We start from the raw sequence: 19,344 nt of genomic DNA, 5'->3' as shown, positions 1-19,344 counted from the left end.
ATTCTATACCTATGTATAAAATGTCCTTTCAGTCTATAAGATTGATCAACTTTGCACCTTTTACTAACTTTTTTAATGGGGTATTCAAAATATATTCAAATTCTGACCTTTCCAATACCGAGGAAAGATCATTTTAGACCTCATAATTAGCAATAAATTTCTCTTATTGGATTCTCAAAGCAGAATCATCTATAATGTTTTAAGAAATAAACATAGTTGTGATTTTGCATAGTTATTTGGAATGCCTTCAGTACTACATGGTGCCACAGTATTCTTCAAAGCCTGTATTCCTTTAGATTATGCTCGAATCTTTTATATGTAATTAAAAACAAATCTACAGAACAGAATCTTTCAGTCTCACTGTTGAAAATGCTCTTTCTCAGCCTTTTCATCAGGAATAGGAAATTCTGCAGAAATTTATGTATTCATTTATGTATCAATTTTTGTATTCAGAAATAACGATATGACAAAACACATCCTGTATACAAATGAGTTGAATCTCAGTGCAGATGATCTTATTATTTCGTGTCACTTTCAGATTGTGAGCACAGACTCTAAATAAAAAAAATTTCTTTTTAGATGAACATCTACTAGAATATCTACATTTGTTCTTATGTAGATATTCTACATAAGAACAAACCATTGCATGCATTTTTGCAAGAAGTATAAAATGTATCATGAACTGGAACTGTGGCTAAAAAATTTTTGTACACCCAAACAGGCATTTGTATGGGCCTGATTCTTGATAATAAACTTAACTACCTATAACATAAAATGTGTATGAACCAACTTCTTAAAGAAAATGAATTTAATCAGAACTGTCCCTTCTGTGAAATGCAGTTATGGGGTGCTGATTACGTTACCATACTGATATACTACTCTGAGAGAGAGAGAGAGAGAGAGAGAGAGAGCTTATTAGGATCTTAGGAAATGTGCTGAACAAGAGCTGCAAAACCTTTAACACTAGTATTATTCTATGGTGCTAAAAAAAATAAGTCACCTATTTGACTGCCTCCTCACATTGCAAGATGTAAAAGAGAAATATGTTAATCTAAGTGAATTCTTTACTTTTGTAAAGGGAAGCAGTTTTTATGCCCATTTTTAACTCTGAATTGTTAAATCTGACCTCAAACTTGGACAGCAATATCACCTCAGGAACCTCCAATAGTTTGACCATAGCAGTCTTAGTACCACTAAATACTTAAAGAACAACAACATCCTTTACAAAGGTCTTACAAACAGTACTTAAGGTGAATTCTTTCACTTCATTCCAGGCATACTTTTTTTTATTAGCAGTTGGAAAGAAGGATAGGTCTGAGTGTCTTTTCCTCTTTTCTACCTTTCCATTTTACCCCATGTAATGTATCAGTTATTCTTAGGTTACTATTTTCCAGATGTAAAAAAGATATTGCAATTATCAGCTCACAGATTGTCTTGCCTGGTATATCAGTAACATTCAGCAACTGAGAGAGTTTCTACTTAAAATAATACATGGGGTATCAAAGTGTGATGTGAGTAATTACAGACCTGTTAACTTGACTTTTGTTCCAGGTAAAACAATGGAGTCATTGTTTAACCAGGAATTAGTTGCACAGGGTTTGAATTTGATCCTGATAATATTTCAACAATTTGTTTATCATCTACACAATCCACAAAACTGAAGTGCCTAATTTTTAAAAATATTTTCTTTAAATTCTCCACAGAAAATTCCAGAAATGTCTGTTAATTATCACGCAATTAGCAAAAATTCATGATTAATTTAAACCTAATTATATGTGCATGCTGATTGACATTCACATTGAGTTGTTGATAATTTGCTTTCTTTATTGCTGTGTGCTTTCCTCCAGTCGGTAGCACTTTGTTACATTATTGTGGATTTGTGGACATTGATGCATCATCTGGAAATGAACTGTTGACATGGGTGCCTCACATTTAATGCATTAAGTAAGCTTGTTACTAACAAGCACATGTATAATCGAAGTGTTTGTCGAAGGGGCAGTTTTTAAATTTGCATTGGCTTGTTGACAGGGAGTTTAATTAAATAAAAATATGTTTTTAAATAGAGAAACTGGATTTTTCACTATTGTATTCAGAAAATATTGAAAATATAGGTTACATAAAAAAAAAAAAAAAATTAGCAATTTTGAATTATTTTTCAAATGGTCATGTGCACAGATGAATTTCAAATTTTTCTGTGACTAGGTACAGGTAAAAGAAGTAATGCAGAACCAAGACAGGAATGCAATAATGTTGCAGTCACAGTATAGATTTCCTAATGATACAGAACAAAGGATCTGGCTGCAAAAAATAATTTTGACATTGTGTACTTGGATTTCAGAAAAGCCTTTTTTATACTGTTGCCCATAAAAGATTGGTGTACAAACTGGAGCAGTGTGGCATTAAGAGCAAGTTTTTGCTATGGATAAAGGACAGTTGATTAGGCAGAGAATAGTTATCAATGAACACTGCTCTTTGTGGATTAATATTATTAGTGGAGTTCAACAGAGTTCAGTACTGGGTCTATTGTTGTTTTCTGTGTTTATTAATGAAGGCATGTAAGGTTTGATGTCAAAGTTTGAAGATGATGTGAAGGTTGGTAGGGTGGTTAATGACAGTGATTAAGGTAAGCTATTGCAACAAGATACAAAAAAATTAGGCAAACAGGCTTAACATTGACAAATGCAAGGTACTTAATATGGTTAGCCATAATCCCAGATTAATGTACCAACTGTGTAGTACCACACTTAAAAATGACTTGGGGGGGTAGTTGTGCATTCAGATACAAAATTCTCTGAGCAGTGCAGAGAGAGAGAGAGAGAGAGAAAAAGAAAGAGAGAGAGAGCTCATTGGACTGTGTCAATGATATGTAGGAGTTTTGCCATTAGGGATGAGGAAGTGATTATACCATTATATAAGGTAGTGGTTAGGCCACATCTTGTATACTGCATTCAGGTCTGGAAGCCTCATTTCAGGAAGGATGTGAATCTGTTGCAATGGGGTGCAGAAATTTCCCTTCAGCCAGCAGTTAGTTGATTATTGGAACAACTTTAAATCTGGTGTTATTGAAGTGAGATATGAAGATCTCTGAGCAGTGCAGACAGGCTGCCAGAGCAAGTCATGGAGTTTTGTCAATGATATATAGGAATTTCGCTAGCAGAGACAAGGAGGTGATTATACCTTTGTATAAGGCAATGGTCAGGCCACACCTTGAGTACTGCATACAGGTCTGGAGGCCACATTTTAGGAAGGATGTAGAGTTGCTAGAATGAGTACAGAGAAGGGCAGCAAGATTGGTGAGATGAAGACTGGGGTTTTCTTACCAGAAGAGGCTTAAATTCTGTAAGTTGCAGCATCTGGAGACTAGGCACATGCTAGGTGATCTGATTGAGGTGTACAAGGCATTGAATGGTTTGAGCAGGCTCAATACTGATGGAATGCTATTGCTTGCTCAGATTAAGAACCTGAGAAAGCATAGATTCAAATTGAGGAAAGACAGTTGTAGAATATATGTGCAGAAGTTTGCCTTTAGCCAGCAAGTAGTTGACTGCCATTCTTCCAACAGACTTCCATTTGTTGTTGTTGTGGAAGATGATAGCTTAAATAAAATTTAAGGTTGAACTAGACAAACATTTGGAGTGATCAGATGGGTGAAATGGGAAGGGTTTTTTTTTGGCTGATGCTTGATTTTTGCATCATATGCCTCAACTAATGCTAATGTGGGTAGTTTGAATAAATTCAAGGAGAAACTAGACAAACTTAGAGGAGGAGGGACTAGTGATATGGGAAGTGTTTTTTTTTTTTTTTCCCTTTCTGAAGCTGTATAAGCTTGCTCTCTTGCATTGTTGTCACTGCTAATACTAGTGCTAATATTACAAGATGCAGCCCCAACTATGGACTGAAGTAAGGAAGTGTTGGTTGGGAAAAAAATCCTTACATTAGAGAAAGGTTAAGCTGTTTGCATGGAATATTTTGTTCTCAAAATATTACTCTGTTTTTAAATATTTTATATTTTGTTCTGAGACGGTTACAAAATTTTTGAGAACAAAATAAAATATTTAAGAACATAAAAACATACTTGAAGTACAAAGTAGTCCATGCAGTTGGACTTTGTGGCTGCCACATTGGTCATTAAGATGTATATGGTCTTATGATATTGTCAGTGACAAGTAAAACTTTGATAGCAGTGTTAAAATTAGTTAATAATGCCCCACCTCATGACAGATGGAGTTCAGAAACTAGCCTTCAAATGACCCAGTTATCCAGTTGTGGGGCATCTCCGTAGCCAGGTGGGAAGGAGCAGCAGTGCGTAGCACATGCTTCTTGATTAGACCGGGGTTCGAGCCCGTCACCACCAAATACGGAGGATGCGGAAAGGTCAGGGAATGACCACCACATATCCTGGAGCAATATGGCCTTAGTTGCTAATGCTCCTAAAAACCAAATAACAAACAAACATTATCCAGTTGTTTTTATTAGATCTCAATGGGCTGCTAGGGTTTGTTGAAGATCTTTCAAAACTTGGGGTTTGGATTGGTACACTAGTTGGGATTTAAGTCACTAACAATAATTATACAACAATTTAAGTCAACTTGAATTGTAATAATAGAAGTGTGCCATTCTTTTTTCTGACTTTATCCCAAAAGTGGTCCTCTCTTTTCCTTTGAAATATATGATCTGCCCAGCATGATTTCAAATATAGTTACATCTGTGTTATAAACTTACTGTGTTCAAGGATAGTACTTATAATTTGACTGGTGGTCATCTTGTTTAAAGGTGAACATAAACAAGGATGTTTATGCCCACCTTCAAAACATCTTAATATATCTGAGAGGACACCTAAGCCATCCTCATAAGGATGACTTAAGTGTCCTCTCGGATCTACTAAGATTTTGGTTTGCATTAAACTGCAAGCAGTTTTGTCAGGTGGGTGGGAAGAGAAAAACTAGTGCAACTGACTGTTGCCCTTAATATTACTAATTAGCAGAACTACATAAATGAGCATCCAGGAGCAAGAGCTCACAAAATTTTTCAATTTGTTGGACCTCTTGCACAACACCAGATTTCACTACTGATAAATGCTTCATACTGTCCATGAAAGGCAGTTGGGATTAAATATAAAATTTTTGTATTGAAAATTTTAAAAAAGACTGGTAGTTTTTATATCTATAGCTAGTAAATAATAGAACACTAAACCAGATTTTTATTAATATTAGAATGATACCCTAAAACATAATTTTTTATTAATAATGATTTATCAACTTATTTCTTTAGGGTGATTGGATTAAAGGAAAATTAACATGTCCAAAATGTGGTGGACGTCTTGGATCATATGATTTTATTAGTGGGCTGAAGTGTTCCTGTGGAAAGATGGTACTTCCTCCTGTCCATATTTCCAGAAGTAGAGTTGATTGTGAAAGAAAATTTGAAGTTGAAGAAATTAAAGCAAAAATTCATATGCCAATAGTTGTCCATAATCCTGATAAGATATGCACATCTAAATTTCAAATTGGTACTGATTTGTGTAAGAGAAATACAATTGACCAAACAGGTGAGAGCTATTTAAAGCATTTAAAATTCTAGGAATTGTATTTTCTTGAAGCTATTACATGATATATCAAGTATTTTATTTGGAGTATGTTACTTCAAGATTTCCCTCAGCATGAATTGTTGAGGAGGCTTCCATCCTGCGGTGGGTTGATAATGGCTGCAATTTACTTTTTTTTACTTCAAGATGATCTAGATAAACTAGTCAGATGGGCTGAAAAATAGCAGTTCAGTTTTAATGATGATTAGTATTAATAAAGGCCAAATGACATAATAAAGCCAAGCTTTGGCTTTTTTTTTTTTTCGCCTTCAAAAAATAAACACTACGCAACCTGTATATCCATTCAAGAAAGTAGTTTATTTTTGTGATTGACATGATTACCAAATGGAAACTTTGTGAATTCCAGTCTGTTTTTTTCGGTAATATATGTTTACCTGTCCCAAATCCAATCTAAAAATTTCACCACTGTTACATATGCTCCCCCATCCCTAGTGCTTTTATATGTCCCAATCAGATTCCTCTCCCCAACCTCTGTAACTACATTTATAGTCTCTCCTTTAACCTTTTAGTTCTATAGTCTCTCCTTATATGGATGCCCCTTTGCCATGTTCCCCAGACCAGTTGTCTTTCTTTGGATCCTTTCAAGAAGCTTAAATGTTTTTCTTTCAATACAGAACTATAGCTTTTTTTTCTCCCTAGAGGCAAAAATGTATGGAAAATCATTGATAAGGCATTGTTTGCTTTCCTGGCCACTTTATGTTACACCCCATGCTGACCTTCATGTTTGATTAGATCGGAAACCAGAATGTCTTTTCTCATTTACATCCATCCGTTTTACTCCACCTAGTGTATGTTATTCTTAGGTTGCTGTTTTCCAAATATATACTCTTGGAATTTGGCAGAATTTAAAATATAACTGCTGTTTCTCCAACCATTCATGAAGCTTGTCCAGATGATTCTGAAGAAGCTCATCCTGACTTGCATTGTTATTCACCCTCTGGACCTATAAACCATCTACAAATTTCAACATCCTTTCTTCCTTCTTGATATTATTCAAGATGATAGAAATAAGTGCCATCCTTGATCCACCTCATGATATTTCCTGTAATTAGTATTAGCAATGGCCACATGGTGCAAGGAAGCCTATGGCTTATGCTGCACCAGCCAAAAAAAATAATAATAAAATAAAATAAAATAACAAAAAAATAAAATAATAAGAATAAAATAATAATAATAAAAAAAAAATAATAATAGAAAAGGAAATAGACAACCTATGCATTTCCCTCCTCCTTGTAGGTAATTATTCAGCTAACCTTTGAATTTCCCCAAACTGTCAGCCTCTACCACCCAAGTAGGTAACTTATTCCAGTAATTTATAACTCGCTGGCTAAAATAAAACTTCCTGCAATCCAGTCTAAACATCTCCCCCCCGTAACTTGAAATTATGGCCCCTTATTCTAGAATCATTTATAACTGTGAAAATTTCATCCTTGTTTATTTTGCTTGTGCCTCTCAGAGCCTTAAACGCCTCAATCAAGTATCCTCTGAGGTGCATAGTTTTCAAGCTCTGCAACCCACTTATTTGAAGTCTTTCTTCATATGGATGCCCTTTTGCTGTTCTCACCAGGTGAGTTACCCATCTTTAGACCCTTTCAAGAAGCACGATGTCTTTCTTTAGGTGCAGTCTCCATACTTGATCACAGTATTACAAGTGTGGTCTAACAATAGCCTTATATAATGGGATTATGACATCCTTATGTCTACTCACAATTGTTCACTAAATCATCGATAGGACACCATGGGCCTTCCTTGCAACCAGTCTACAGTGCTTGGAGAACTTTGTCTGACTGTATCATAATACCCAAGTCCCTTTCCTCCACTACTGGCTTCAGCTCAACTCTGCCAAGTGTATAAGTTATTTTGGGGTTACTGTTCCCCAGGTGCAATACCTTACACTTTGCTGGATTAAAGCATAGCTGCCATTTTACTGACCATTCCCGAAGTCTATCTAGGTCATTCTCAAGAAGCTCTGCTTGGGGGTGATCATTAACTACTCTACCAATTTTTAGATCATCTGCAAATTTAGACATCACACCCTCTACCCCTTCATCGATGTCATTTATGAAAATCAAAAACAACAGTGGTCCTGGTCCTAATACTGATCCCTTTGGAACACCACTTCTTACGTCAACCCAATCTGAGGAATAACAATTTATCACAACCCTCTGCCTCCTGCCCTGAAGCCATCCAGTTATCTAAGGATTTTCCCTGTTATTACAACCTGTTCCAGCTTATAAAGTAACTGCTCATGTGGGACTGAATCAAATTCTTTGCTGGAATCCAAATAAACAATGTCGACGTTATTCCCTAAGTCCAGCTTTTGAGTGACCCTGTCAAAATAGCTAACCAGATTAGTTAAACATGATTTTCCCTCTACAAAACTATGCTGAGTATTCTTCAGAATTCCATTTCCATCTAAATGAACCTGAATTCTACCCTTGATCATTGTCTCCATGATTTTTCTTACTACTGAATTTAAACTAACTGCCCGATTTCATTCTTAGACTGCCCTTGTGTATTGGAGATAACTTGGCATTTTTCCAATCCAACGGAATCACTCCTAAGTCAAGTCCAGTAATGCTCTCATAATTAGATCATAATTAAGATTATAGCATATATGCCATCAACCCCAGGAGCCTTACCGGCCTGTAGGTTCGAAAGGTTTTTCATTAAATAAACGTGAAATTTCAACATCATTAATTACATTTTTTTAAAATTTCACTCCCATAATTTCTCATTGACATATAGGGTTTTTCTTCTGTAAATATCGATGCAAAGTAACTGTTGAGTTTATCTGCAACATCAGCTAAGTTATCTAATACAATCCCACATCCATTACATAAGGGTCCAATCTGGTTTGTCCTTCTCTTCTTTGCATTTATATATGTGAATAATTCCTTATCCCCATTCTGTGTTCTCTTTGCTAGCAATTTCCCATAATCTGCCTTTGTCAGCCTAACCTTTTCTGTGGCACTATTACAGATCAATTTGTAGCTGTTATGATGAGCTTCGGTACTTTTTATTGCTCTGTAACATTTCCATGCCGTCTTTTTTCTGCTCAAGTAATCTGGTAACTTCATTATTCGTCCAACTTTGAATCTTCCTCATGGAGTATTTTTTTTTTTTTTATGATATATAAGCATTCAAGGCTTCCGTGATTAATGTTTTAAAGGTATACCAGAATTCAATTGTATTTGCTCTCTGTGAGATATCTACCCAGTTAGAGGCAATGTAGCCATCATAATTTCCTTTCCTGAAATTATAACCCATTCCTTTGCCTTTAATTATTGCTACCTCTCTCTCTCTCTTCATCATCCACAGTAGAATTCCCTGATCACTTCCTCCTACTGATTCCTGTACTGTCAGCCCTATCATGTCATCTGGTTCATGGGTGATGATGAGGTCTAGAGTATTCTCTTCCCTAGTAAATTCCCATGACATGTTGATACAAATAGTAATCATCTAGTTGATTTAAAAATTTTGTCCCCCATACGGAGTTTCCTTCCCATTTGCTCCAGTCAATTAGAGGCAAATTAAAATCACACATAATAAGACATTCATGCTTACTTTCCCATTCCATTTGCATGTACAGGTTCTCATCATAACCTTCACAATCACCTGGCCTGTAGATTACTGCCACTCTCATTATACCCTTGCTTTCAACAATCTCACATCATACAGATTCTATACTAGCATGTGAAACATCTGAATCCAGGAAAGCTTTCATCGTGCTCAGACTGCTTTTGATGAGAAATATGACCCCGCCACCCCTTCTATCTGCCCTATCTTTCCTAAATACATTACTGTACTGAAACTCATCATCCCCTACCTCCAGGTGGCACCACGTTTCCATAAGCCCTATTATGCCAGTGATACTTGTCCTAACCAGCAGTTTGAATTCATTCATTTTATTGACGATCCCAATACTATCTCAAATGTTCTTCCAAAATCCAACTATTTAATGTCAGAATTTCTTCTTACATTGAATTCTTGTGTAACCACATCGTACTTATTTTTCAGATTGCTCATCCAAGCTTTGTCCTTCATAAAGCTGTTTTATGATCCACTTAGTTTATTGTACTTTTAAAGATGATCATGTAATGCAACTTGAACCACTTTCCTGCCACTGTACCTCGAATTGACTGGTCTGTAATTATCTGGTTCTTAACCCTCATTTATGTTTAACCCAAATTAACCCAAATTAACACGTGACACAGAAGCCTATGATAGATACAAGTTGATCTGTAACCAAGTTACAAAGGAGGTTAGGCAGGCAAAGGCAGATTACGAGAAATCCTTGGCAAGGGATGCGAAGAAAAACAGCAAAGAGTTCTTTACTTATGTAAACTCTAGAAGGAAGGGGATGAATCAGATTGGTCCACTTGATATCAATGGGTCAACTGTTGATGATCCTGCTCAGGTAGCTAACAAACTAAATGAATATTTTGCATCGACATTCACACATAAGGAGTTATTCAGCGAGGGGAATGCCAGAGGTATATTCAACTCTGGCAGTAAGCTAGAGAATCTTGTAATAACTGAGAGTAAAGTGGAGGAGAAATTGTTGAAGATAAACACAAGAAAGGCACCCGGGGTGGATGGGATCTATCCAGTTATATTAAAGGAGGCAGCAAAGGAAATAAGCAAACCCTTATCCATAATTATGAGAGCTTCCTTGGACTCAGGGGAGGTACCCATGGACTGGAGATGTGCAAATGTGACCCCAATTCACAAAGGAGGATCAAAGGCTGACACAAGTAATTATAGACCTGTTAGTTTAACTTCTGTTCCCGGAAAATTAATGGAGGCACTGGTTAAAGGAGCACTGCAGGATCATCTAGACAAGACTTCAGTTATAGCTCGGACACAGCATGGTTTTGTTAAGGGGAAGTCTTGCCGGACCAATTTGATTGGATACTATGATGCAGTCACAAAAGAACTGGATGCAGGGAATAACTTTGATATTATATACTTGGATCTTAGAAAGGCTTTTGATATTGTTGCACATGGAAGACTGCTGCACAAATTGGAGCAGTGTGGCATTGGAGGCAAATTGCTGCTATGGATAAAGGGGTGGTTGAGGGAGAGAAGACAGAGAGTGGTAATCAATGGACACTGCTCATCGTGGACTAATGTTGTTAGTGGAGTCCCTCAGGGTTCAGTATTGGGTCCTTTATTATTCTCTGTATTTATAAATGATATTGATGATGGTATATCAAGCTCCAAGTTTGCAGACGATACGAAGGTTGGCAGGGTTGTCAAGGACACTACTGACACTATGCTACTGCAACAGGATCTGGAAAGGTTGAGCAGATGGGCTGAGAGGTGGCAAATGAAGTTTAACATTGACAAATGTAAAGTACAGTCTGTCCTCGTATAGCACGATAGTTGTGTTCCTAGAAACACTTGTGCAATGCAAAATTGTGCAATATAAACAACAGGCCCTAGGGGAAAAGTGGGGTTAGGTGCCGACCACCCAAGATTGAACACACATTTGGAACCAAAACATTACCAAACACAATAAATAACCGGGTAATTTTAATCGTTATAAAATACATAAGTATTTTATAACGATTAAAATACGTAATAAAAAATATAATATATTTTTTATTATAATATAATAAAAAATAAATATTTTTTATTATTTATTATATTATAATAAAGTATTTTTAGTATTTTTTAATACTAAAAAAGTATTTTTTACGAATAAAATACGTATTTTATTCGTAAAAAATTTATTATATTAAATAAAATAGTCGTAATAAAATGCTTACGTATTTTATTACGACTATTACGTAATAAAATATTGCTAATGCTTTGCTTCTATCGTAAGCAAACTTGTTTTTTGTTTGATTTTGTTCCATCTCTTCCAATTCTTGTCTTAATCTAATGGATTTTAATTACACTTTGAGTTGTTCCCGCTATGAAAGTTGTTTTTATTTTCTCCGCATTCTTTGTAATTCTCGGCGTTGCCTCATTTAGGTCTGTAGCACGTGCAATATCACATGGTCTTTCATTTCGCTCAAAGCGTTTCACAATTTCATATTTTTTTCTCTATCGACAGAGGCGGACTGGCCATAAGCTTTACCCTGGAAATCCCGGTGGTCCAGAGGCCGGTGTGATTTTGGCCATAAACCGTAGTATGAGGCCACTATAAATTTTCCCGGGTAAGAATTTTTGACCCAGTCTGCCTCTGTTTATCGATATTGCTTTTTTTTTTCTCTCTCTCTGAATCTGCAGTGTCTTCGCCAGGACGCTTCCTTTTCACACCTTTTAAGTATTTTACTCATTTTTAGGGAATAACGCACAATTACAAAACGAGGAGGCACGCTGAATATACATAAACAAAGCTGCGCGCGTATAGCAACTGAATAAACAACACCGTAAAGGCCGAGATACATTATAACACCCCACATTTTACTAAAGCACATTTCCGGGGGTTACTACCATAAAACAATAAAAACAATTTCCAGTTTCGTTTCTGCTAGTGGAATCTGTTATAAACTGGTAGTAAACTCCATCTAATTGCATTTGCGATTATATCGATAGATGGAATTGTGTTGGTTTTTACGTTATTATGGTGAAATGTGTTTCCCCTTCACTGATATAAAACACATAAATACATTTTCAGAATCTTTTTCATTCCTATCGTGTTGCGTTCGGTTGGGGTGATTACGCGTTGCACTGCCATTTCTTGTAAACACAAAGGCGAATCGTGCATAAGCGAATTCAGTTCATGTTATATAAGATATCGTTCCCCTATTTATAAATCGTGTAATGTAAACACGTGTTATACGAGGACCGACCGTACTACATATGGGAAACAGCAACCCCAGAGCAACGTATCAACTCTGTGGTACTACACTGACAGTGGTAGAGAATGAAAGGGACCTGGGGGTGGTTGTGCAGGCAGATATGAAGTTCTCTGAGCAGTGCAGATGGGCTGCAAGAGTAGCTCATTTTGTATTGTCAATGATATATAGGAATTTTTCTAGCAGGGATAAGGAGGTGATTATTCCCTTGTATAAGGCAGTGGTCAGGCCACACCTTGAGTACTGTATACAGGCCTGGAGGCCTCATTTCAAGAAGGAAGTAGAGCTACTGGAACAAGTACAGAGAAGGGCAACAAGATTAGTGAATGGAACAAAGGGGTGCTCTTACGTAGAAAGGCTTAAGTTTTGCGAATTACAGTGTCTGGAGACTAGGCACCAGCAAGGTGATCTGATAGAGGTGTACAAAGCCTTGAATGGTTTGAGCATGCTCAATGCTGATGGGATTCTTCCTCTTGCTCAGAATAATCACCTGAGAGGGCATAAATTCAAATCGAGGAAAGACAGATGTAGGATAGATGTGCGGAAATTTGCCTTTAGCCAGCGGGTGGTTGGTAGGTGGAACAAACTTCCATCCCTTGTCGTGGAAGTTGATAGCCTAAATAAGTTTAAGGCTCAGCTGGACAGGTATTTCGAACGAACAGTGCGGTGAAGTGGAAGTGGTTATTTTTTATTTATTTATTTTACTTTATTTTTTTTGGCTGATGCTGCATAAGCTTGCTTTCTTGCATCAAATGCCTCTGCTAATGCTAATGTATTTGTGACAGTTTGACATTTCTCCAATCCCTTGGATTGGAGCTCTGTCAGAACTCCATCTATACAATGCAATTTTACAAAACTGTATTATATAGAAAGATTTCTAAGGATGTCATACTTCTAAAGATGATCATGGAATGATCTTTCACCACAGACTCCATGGCTCTCACTGCCACTGAAGCTAAAGTGACTGATCTGAAATTATTTAGTATATTCTTAATTCTTGTTTTTGTATTGGTGAGATTCTAACATTTCTTTAATCCAAGAGGACCCTGAATATGATGATGTGCCTCTTAATTGGCTTTAAAAGCTTGGTGCATTCCTTTGCAGCCTCTTTTAGTATAATTGGTGAATACTATTGATACCCAGAGTCTTACCCACTTTTAAGCTCAGTATTTTTGATGTGAAAACATCTATGGCAGCACTAGAGTAAAATCGGTTGGTAAAAAAATTTTCTTATGGTAATGGAAATGACATGATTGTTAATGAAACTTTTTACGGAAATGACGCAGTTGATTGGTAATAAAATTTTTTTTTACGGAATTGACGCAATCGACGTCACTTCCTAAATGGTGCTAACAATGCTAACTCAGTCACTAACATTGATTCAGTAGAGTAAGTTCATACTAAAGTGCCGACCGGGCTAGCCGAGTGGGTCAAGTACCTGCCCAGCAACCCAAAGGTCGCGGGTTCGATTCCCGCCTCGGGCTTGGATCAAAGTACTACAAAAACCTTGGGAGGTGCAATATGGCCACAGAAGCCGATGCGCCAACAACTACCAAATAAAAAAAAAAAAAAATCATACTATAGTATGGAAATGACGTCAATTCCTAAATGATGCCAACTCTGTCACTAACGTTGATTCAGTAGAGTAAGCAGCGGGTAAGAAGAAAAAAAATAATAATTATAATTAATAAATAAGAGAAAAGGAAATGGACAACCTAAGCGTTTCCCTCCTCCTGTAGGTAATTATCCAGCTGACCTTTGAATTTCTCCAAACTGTCAGCCTCTACCACCTGTGTAGGTAACATTCCAGTAATTTATAACTCGCTGGCTAAAATAAAACTTCCTGCAATCCAGTTTAAACATCTCCCCCGTAACTTGAAATTATGGCCCCTAGTTCTAGAATCATTTATAACCGTGAAAATTTGGTCCTCATTCATTTTGCTTATGCCTCTCAGAACCTTAAACACCTAAATCAAGTCTCCTTTAAGATGCCTAGTTTCTAAGCTCTGCAACGCACCCATTTGAAGTCTTTCCTCACATGGATGCCCTTTTGCTGATCTCACCAGGTGAGTTACCTGTCTCTGGACCCTTTCAAGAAGAAGAATGTTTTTTCTTTAGGTGCAGTCTCCATACATGAACACAGTATTTCAATTATGTTCTAACAATAGCCTTATACAATGGGATTATGACATCCTTATTTCTACTAGCAATTGTTCGATAAATCATCAATAGTATACCATGGGTCTTCCTGGCAACCTGTCTACAATGCTCAGAGAACTTAAAGTCTGACTGTATCATAATACCCAAGTCCCTTTCCTCCACTACTGGCTTTAGCTCAACTCTGCCAAGTGTATAAGTTATTTTGGGGTTACTGTTCCCCAGGTGCAATACCTTACACTTTGCTGGATTGAAGCATAGCTGCCATATTTCTGACCATCCCTGAAGTCTATCTAGGTCATTCTCAAGAAGCTCTGCTTGGGGGCGATCATTAACTGCTCTACCAATTTTTACATCATCTGCAATTATTCCCAAAGTCCCACTTTTGAATAACCCCTGTCAAAATAGCTAACCAGATTATTTAAACATGATTTTCCCTTTACAAAACCGTGCTGAGTATCCTTCAGAATTCCATTTTTATCTAAATGATCCTGAATTCCAACTTTTATCATTGTCTTCATGATTTTCCCTACTACTGGAGTTAGACTAACTGGCTGGTAATTTCCCACTTCACTCTTAGAACTGCCCTTATGTATTGTTGATACATTGGCACTTTTCCAATCCAACGGAATCACTCCCGAGTCCAGTGATGCTCACGTAATTAGCCTCAGTGGTTCAATGCACTCACTTGCAACCTCCCTCCCTTAAGATTATAGGGTATATGCCATCTACCCTAGGAGCCTTACTAGCCTGTAGGCTTGAAAGTTTTTTTTTATTTTTATTAAATAAGCGTGAAATTTGAATATTATTAATTAAATTTTTTTCAACTTCACTCCCATGTCTTATTTCAATGGGATTATGCAAGAAAGCGGGTAGTAATATTATGCAAGAATAAAATGCAGACTTTAATAAAATCTGATTCTCAAGATTTGAATCATCATCAACCTTCTAAGTAGCACAAGTAAGTTTGATCGAACCGTTCAAAAATTTAAACTTTTTTTCTCAAGTGCTGCCATAGATGTTTTCACATAAAATAAAACATCTTTCATGCATACAAGGTACACACACTGCTTTTTGGTAAAAAAAATACTGAGCTTAAAAGACTGCTCTGTAATATTGATATTACAGCTACAGTGCTCAGTACAAATTTCAAATTATTGTGTTAATGGTGCTGGAGGTCCACTGATATAGTGGGTAATTTTGTGTCTTTAGTAATATTTGTACCCCAGGTAATTTTCATGTTGTGGTTTGAAAACCATGGAATAACTCATGTGGTCAAACGTTATTCCCTCCACCTGAGATTGGCTAACTGTAAGCTCAATTAAAATGACTTCAATAATTTCTTCAGTCTTTGATGGGTAGTTTGTGTATGTAATTGTGTCAACTAAATTGCCAAAAAGAATCAATATATTAGTCAATCCAAAAAGGACTTTCTAATGTGAAGGTTGAAAGATCTTAGTCAGCACAATGCATCACTGTCTACCATTTGGCGAGGCCTGGATTTGAATCCAGTTGGCTGTAGGAATTTCTAAAGTCCTCTTCAGTCTAGGCTGTAGTTAACTGATCTCAGATGGTGGAAGTAGGGTTTTTTCCCCTGGAAGTTATTTCAGGCTTTCCTGCTTGCACAACATGACCAACTCAAGCTGCGAATATGCCCTTATGTAGGCAGCTATTGGTCCTTGAGACTGTTGCAGAAATTCTTTCAGATATGCCAGACAAGCTTTGCTTGCTACCTGGGAGTCTAAAATGCTGATGGAACTGACTCATTTCGAGTGGACCCAATTTTGGCGAAGTCTGGATGGTCTGTGACAGCCAAATCCTCTGCTTGCACCTTCGTGATGGTGGTACTGTTAGTAATCCTGGGTATATACATATGTGAACTGTGGGTGACCACTCAGGTGTGAACCAACATAAGCAGGGGTCAAGGCATGGCACCCACACCACATGGAGGAATGCCGCCCCTCTGTGTTACCAGGCAATACTAGATGCTAGATAGCTCTCATCAACCGGCACAATACCACCACTTTGCTTATTGGAGGCCTGAAGTGGTGGAACCCATGTTTAGTCTCCAGAGCTAAGTTCTGGTCAACTCTTCCCCATCTCTTTCATCATGCAGTGTGATTGATGTCTTTTGAGGTTATGATGATCACCATGGTGAGATCCAAAATTAATTACATTTCGAGGGTACAGCTTTAAAATGGTGTTTGCAGGTCGGCTGCTAGTTAGTACACCGGACCAAACATACTGGTAACTCTCTAGGAGGCTTCCGGATAAGCTGGTATAATCTTGCTACCTCTATTCTGCCAGATAGTGACTGTAGGGATTCCGAGTAGTGTGTATGCGGGATGCATTGTCGAGCCATATTATGTCAAGGATCTGGGTATATTCTTGCCATGTGTATGCCATATCCAAAAATTTCATTACTTCATACAGCATGTCCCCCCCCTCCCTCTTTTTCTTACTATTGAATACACCATGCGTTGTTAAACTAATAGAGCAAACTTATCTGCGAAAAGATCTAAATCTCCCAAACACTTCCTAGTTCATTTCACAGATATATGTGGTCTCAGTTCTAATCTCAATGATTTCCACTTAGTCTGCCAAATCCCATGTACTTTTTTTGACAGAATCTCAGTTATCAGTGATTCAACCACTGCTCACCTTAGTTGCCCAAATTATTCACTATATGATTCTTTTTGCCTCAAAGGTGGTACTTCTACCTATGTCTGTTCCAGTATTCCCTGTCAGAGACTTGGTAATCTGGAATCTTCTCTTTTCGATCTTCTCTGGCTTAAAATCTGTATACCTCATTCTGTCAGACTCATCTGTTATCTCTACCATTCTCCCAACTTCACCAATCACTAGAAACTCTTTGATTTCCTCTTCCTGCAACTTGACTTTTTTCAGTCCAACTTTCCTAACAGAGAGAATTTTTCTTGGTGATTTTAATGTTCACACTCCATTTGGCTTCCATTTTCTGGTCAAACAGACCCAGCTGGTCGAGATGCTGAAGCTTTTTCAATTACTAATGACCTCGCACAGATTGTTCATTTACCTACCAGAATACCGGACAATCCTAACGATACAGCCAACATGCTTGATCTTTTTCTCACAAACAACCCTTCTAAGTACACTGTAGAAGCGAGTGGTTTTTTAGGCACCTCAGATCACAACTTGGTTATTGGCTCATCTCTAATGGAGCCTTTATCTCATGGCTATTCCCAACCTCGTGTTGTTTGGCATTACAAGAATGCAAAATGGGATGACATGCGAGATTTCTTTTCGTTGGTCGGATTACTGTTTCAAAACTTCTGATGTCAACGTTTGCTCAGATCGTGTCAGTGAAATTATTATTGCAGGAATGGAATCCTTTATTCCACACTCCATGTTAAAATCTTGTCCTTTATCTAAACCTTGGTTTTTCAATAAATATGCTAAGGCTGTTCAAGTCAAGAATGTTGCTTATCATAATTGGCTTGTTTCTAACATTTCAGTTTCATTTTCTGCCTACACCAAAGCTTGCAACAATTGTAAAGCAGTTATTAATCAGTCCAAACTAGAGTTTGAACAGGCTAAGAGTAGAAAACTTGCTTCTTGCCCTAATGGTAGCCAAGCATTCTGCTCTGTTGTCAAAGCTATTGGCTGCAAATTTTGCCCATCCCTGCTCCCACCTCTGTCAAAATCAGATGGTTCTATTATCACTTCAGCCAAGGATCAAGCTGACCTGCTAGCATCCCATTTTTCTTCCAAAAATATTATTGACCTTGGTAAAACACCTCCCACCATTCCCAGTACACTCCATTCAATGCCTCCTGTGGTTTTCTGTTAAAAGGATGTCAGAAGGATTTTGTCGAGTCTCGATGCTAAGAAAGCTCCAGGTCCTGATGGCCTTTCTCCCCTTGTTCTCAAAACCTGCGCTCCTGAACTTACTCCTGTTCTTTGCCATCTTTTTCAATTTCTTATTCCAAAGGTGTTTTTCCTTCTACTAGGAAACTTGCTGCTATCCAGCCAGTCCATAAAAAGGGTGACAAATTCCTCCTATCCAATTATCATCCAATTGCAATTACTTCTACTCTTTTTAAAGTAATGAAGAAATCAATTAACTGTCAACTCTTACAAACTATTATTTGTAAGAGTATCTAGAAACCTTCCGTCTGATCAAAGATCGCCAGTATGGATTCTGTCAGTGTCGATCCAGTGGTGATATTCTAACTTATGTTACCCATTTATGGATAAATTCAATGGACAAATTCAAAGTGTTTGGTTGTGCTTAGCAGGGATGAAGAGGAAGAAACTTAAATGAACGTACATTATCTGGCATATATGTATCACAGTTTGTAAGGCATTTGTTCAGTTATTACTATTTTTAATAAAAATTAAGTTTCCAATAGTCAAAAAAATTATGTATTTTTTGTTAGCTTTTGGAATAAAACCCCCTTTTTTTTGTACTGGTTCTCAGTTCCGTAACATGGTTTCGCACTACACGAGATTTTATAGGAACCTAACTACTGTGTTATACGAGGATTACCTGTATTGTAATAATTCAATTATAAATAAATTCAGTTTTTTTCAAATATTACAGCAGTCCCTCACCAAACGTGTATTTGAGAGAACACAGTTTAATATTTGTGTTGCAAAATTTTAAACCCCACATTCCCAACCCCCCCATATGCCTGGTTCTAATCAGTAAAATATCTTTATTATTAAAAGGAGAACTGTATAAATGCCTTCATGATATTGGAATGCCAGCAGTTTACAATTTGAGTAAGG

General features: G+C 37.1%; 1 protein-coding gene across 5 annotated transcripts in view; it reads left to right on the top strand.

The window, feature by feature from the left end:
• Nucleotides 1-19,344, top strand: part of LOC150088301 (uncharacterized) — a 175,184-nt gene that overhangs the window by 78,033 nt on the left and 77,807 nt on the right. For all 5 annotated transcript variants that reach the window (XM_090370688.1, XM_090370689.1, XM_090370686.1 and 2 more), the window contains exon 3: nt 5,272-5,548. In XM_090370688.1, coding sequence (XP_090226814.1) covers nt 5,272-5,548 — 277 coding nt within the window. The remainder of the gene's footprint in view (nt 1-5,271; nt 5,549-19,344) is intronic.

The sequence above is a fragment of the Mastigoproctus giganteus genome, chromosome 3, assembly GCF_048544385.1.
Source record: "Mastigoproctus giganteus isolate SK-2022 chromosome 3, ASM4854438v1, whole genome shotgun sequence".
NCBI classification, from domain to species: Eukaryota; Metazoa; Arthropoda; class Arachnida; order Uropygi; family Thelyphonidae; genus Mastigoproctus; species Mastigoproctus giganteus.
This window is presented reverse-complemented; position numbering and strand designations above follow the sequence as displayed.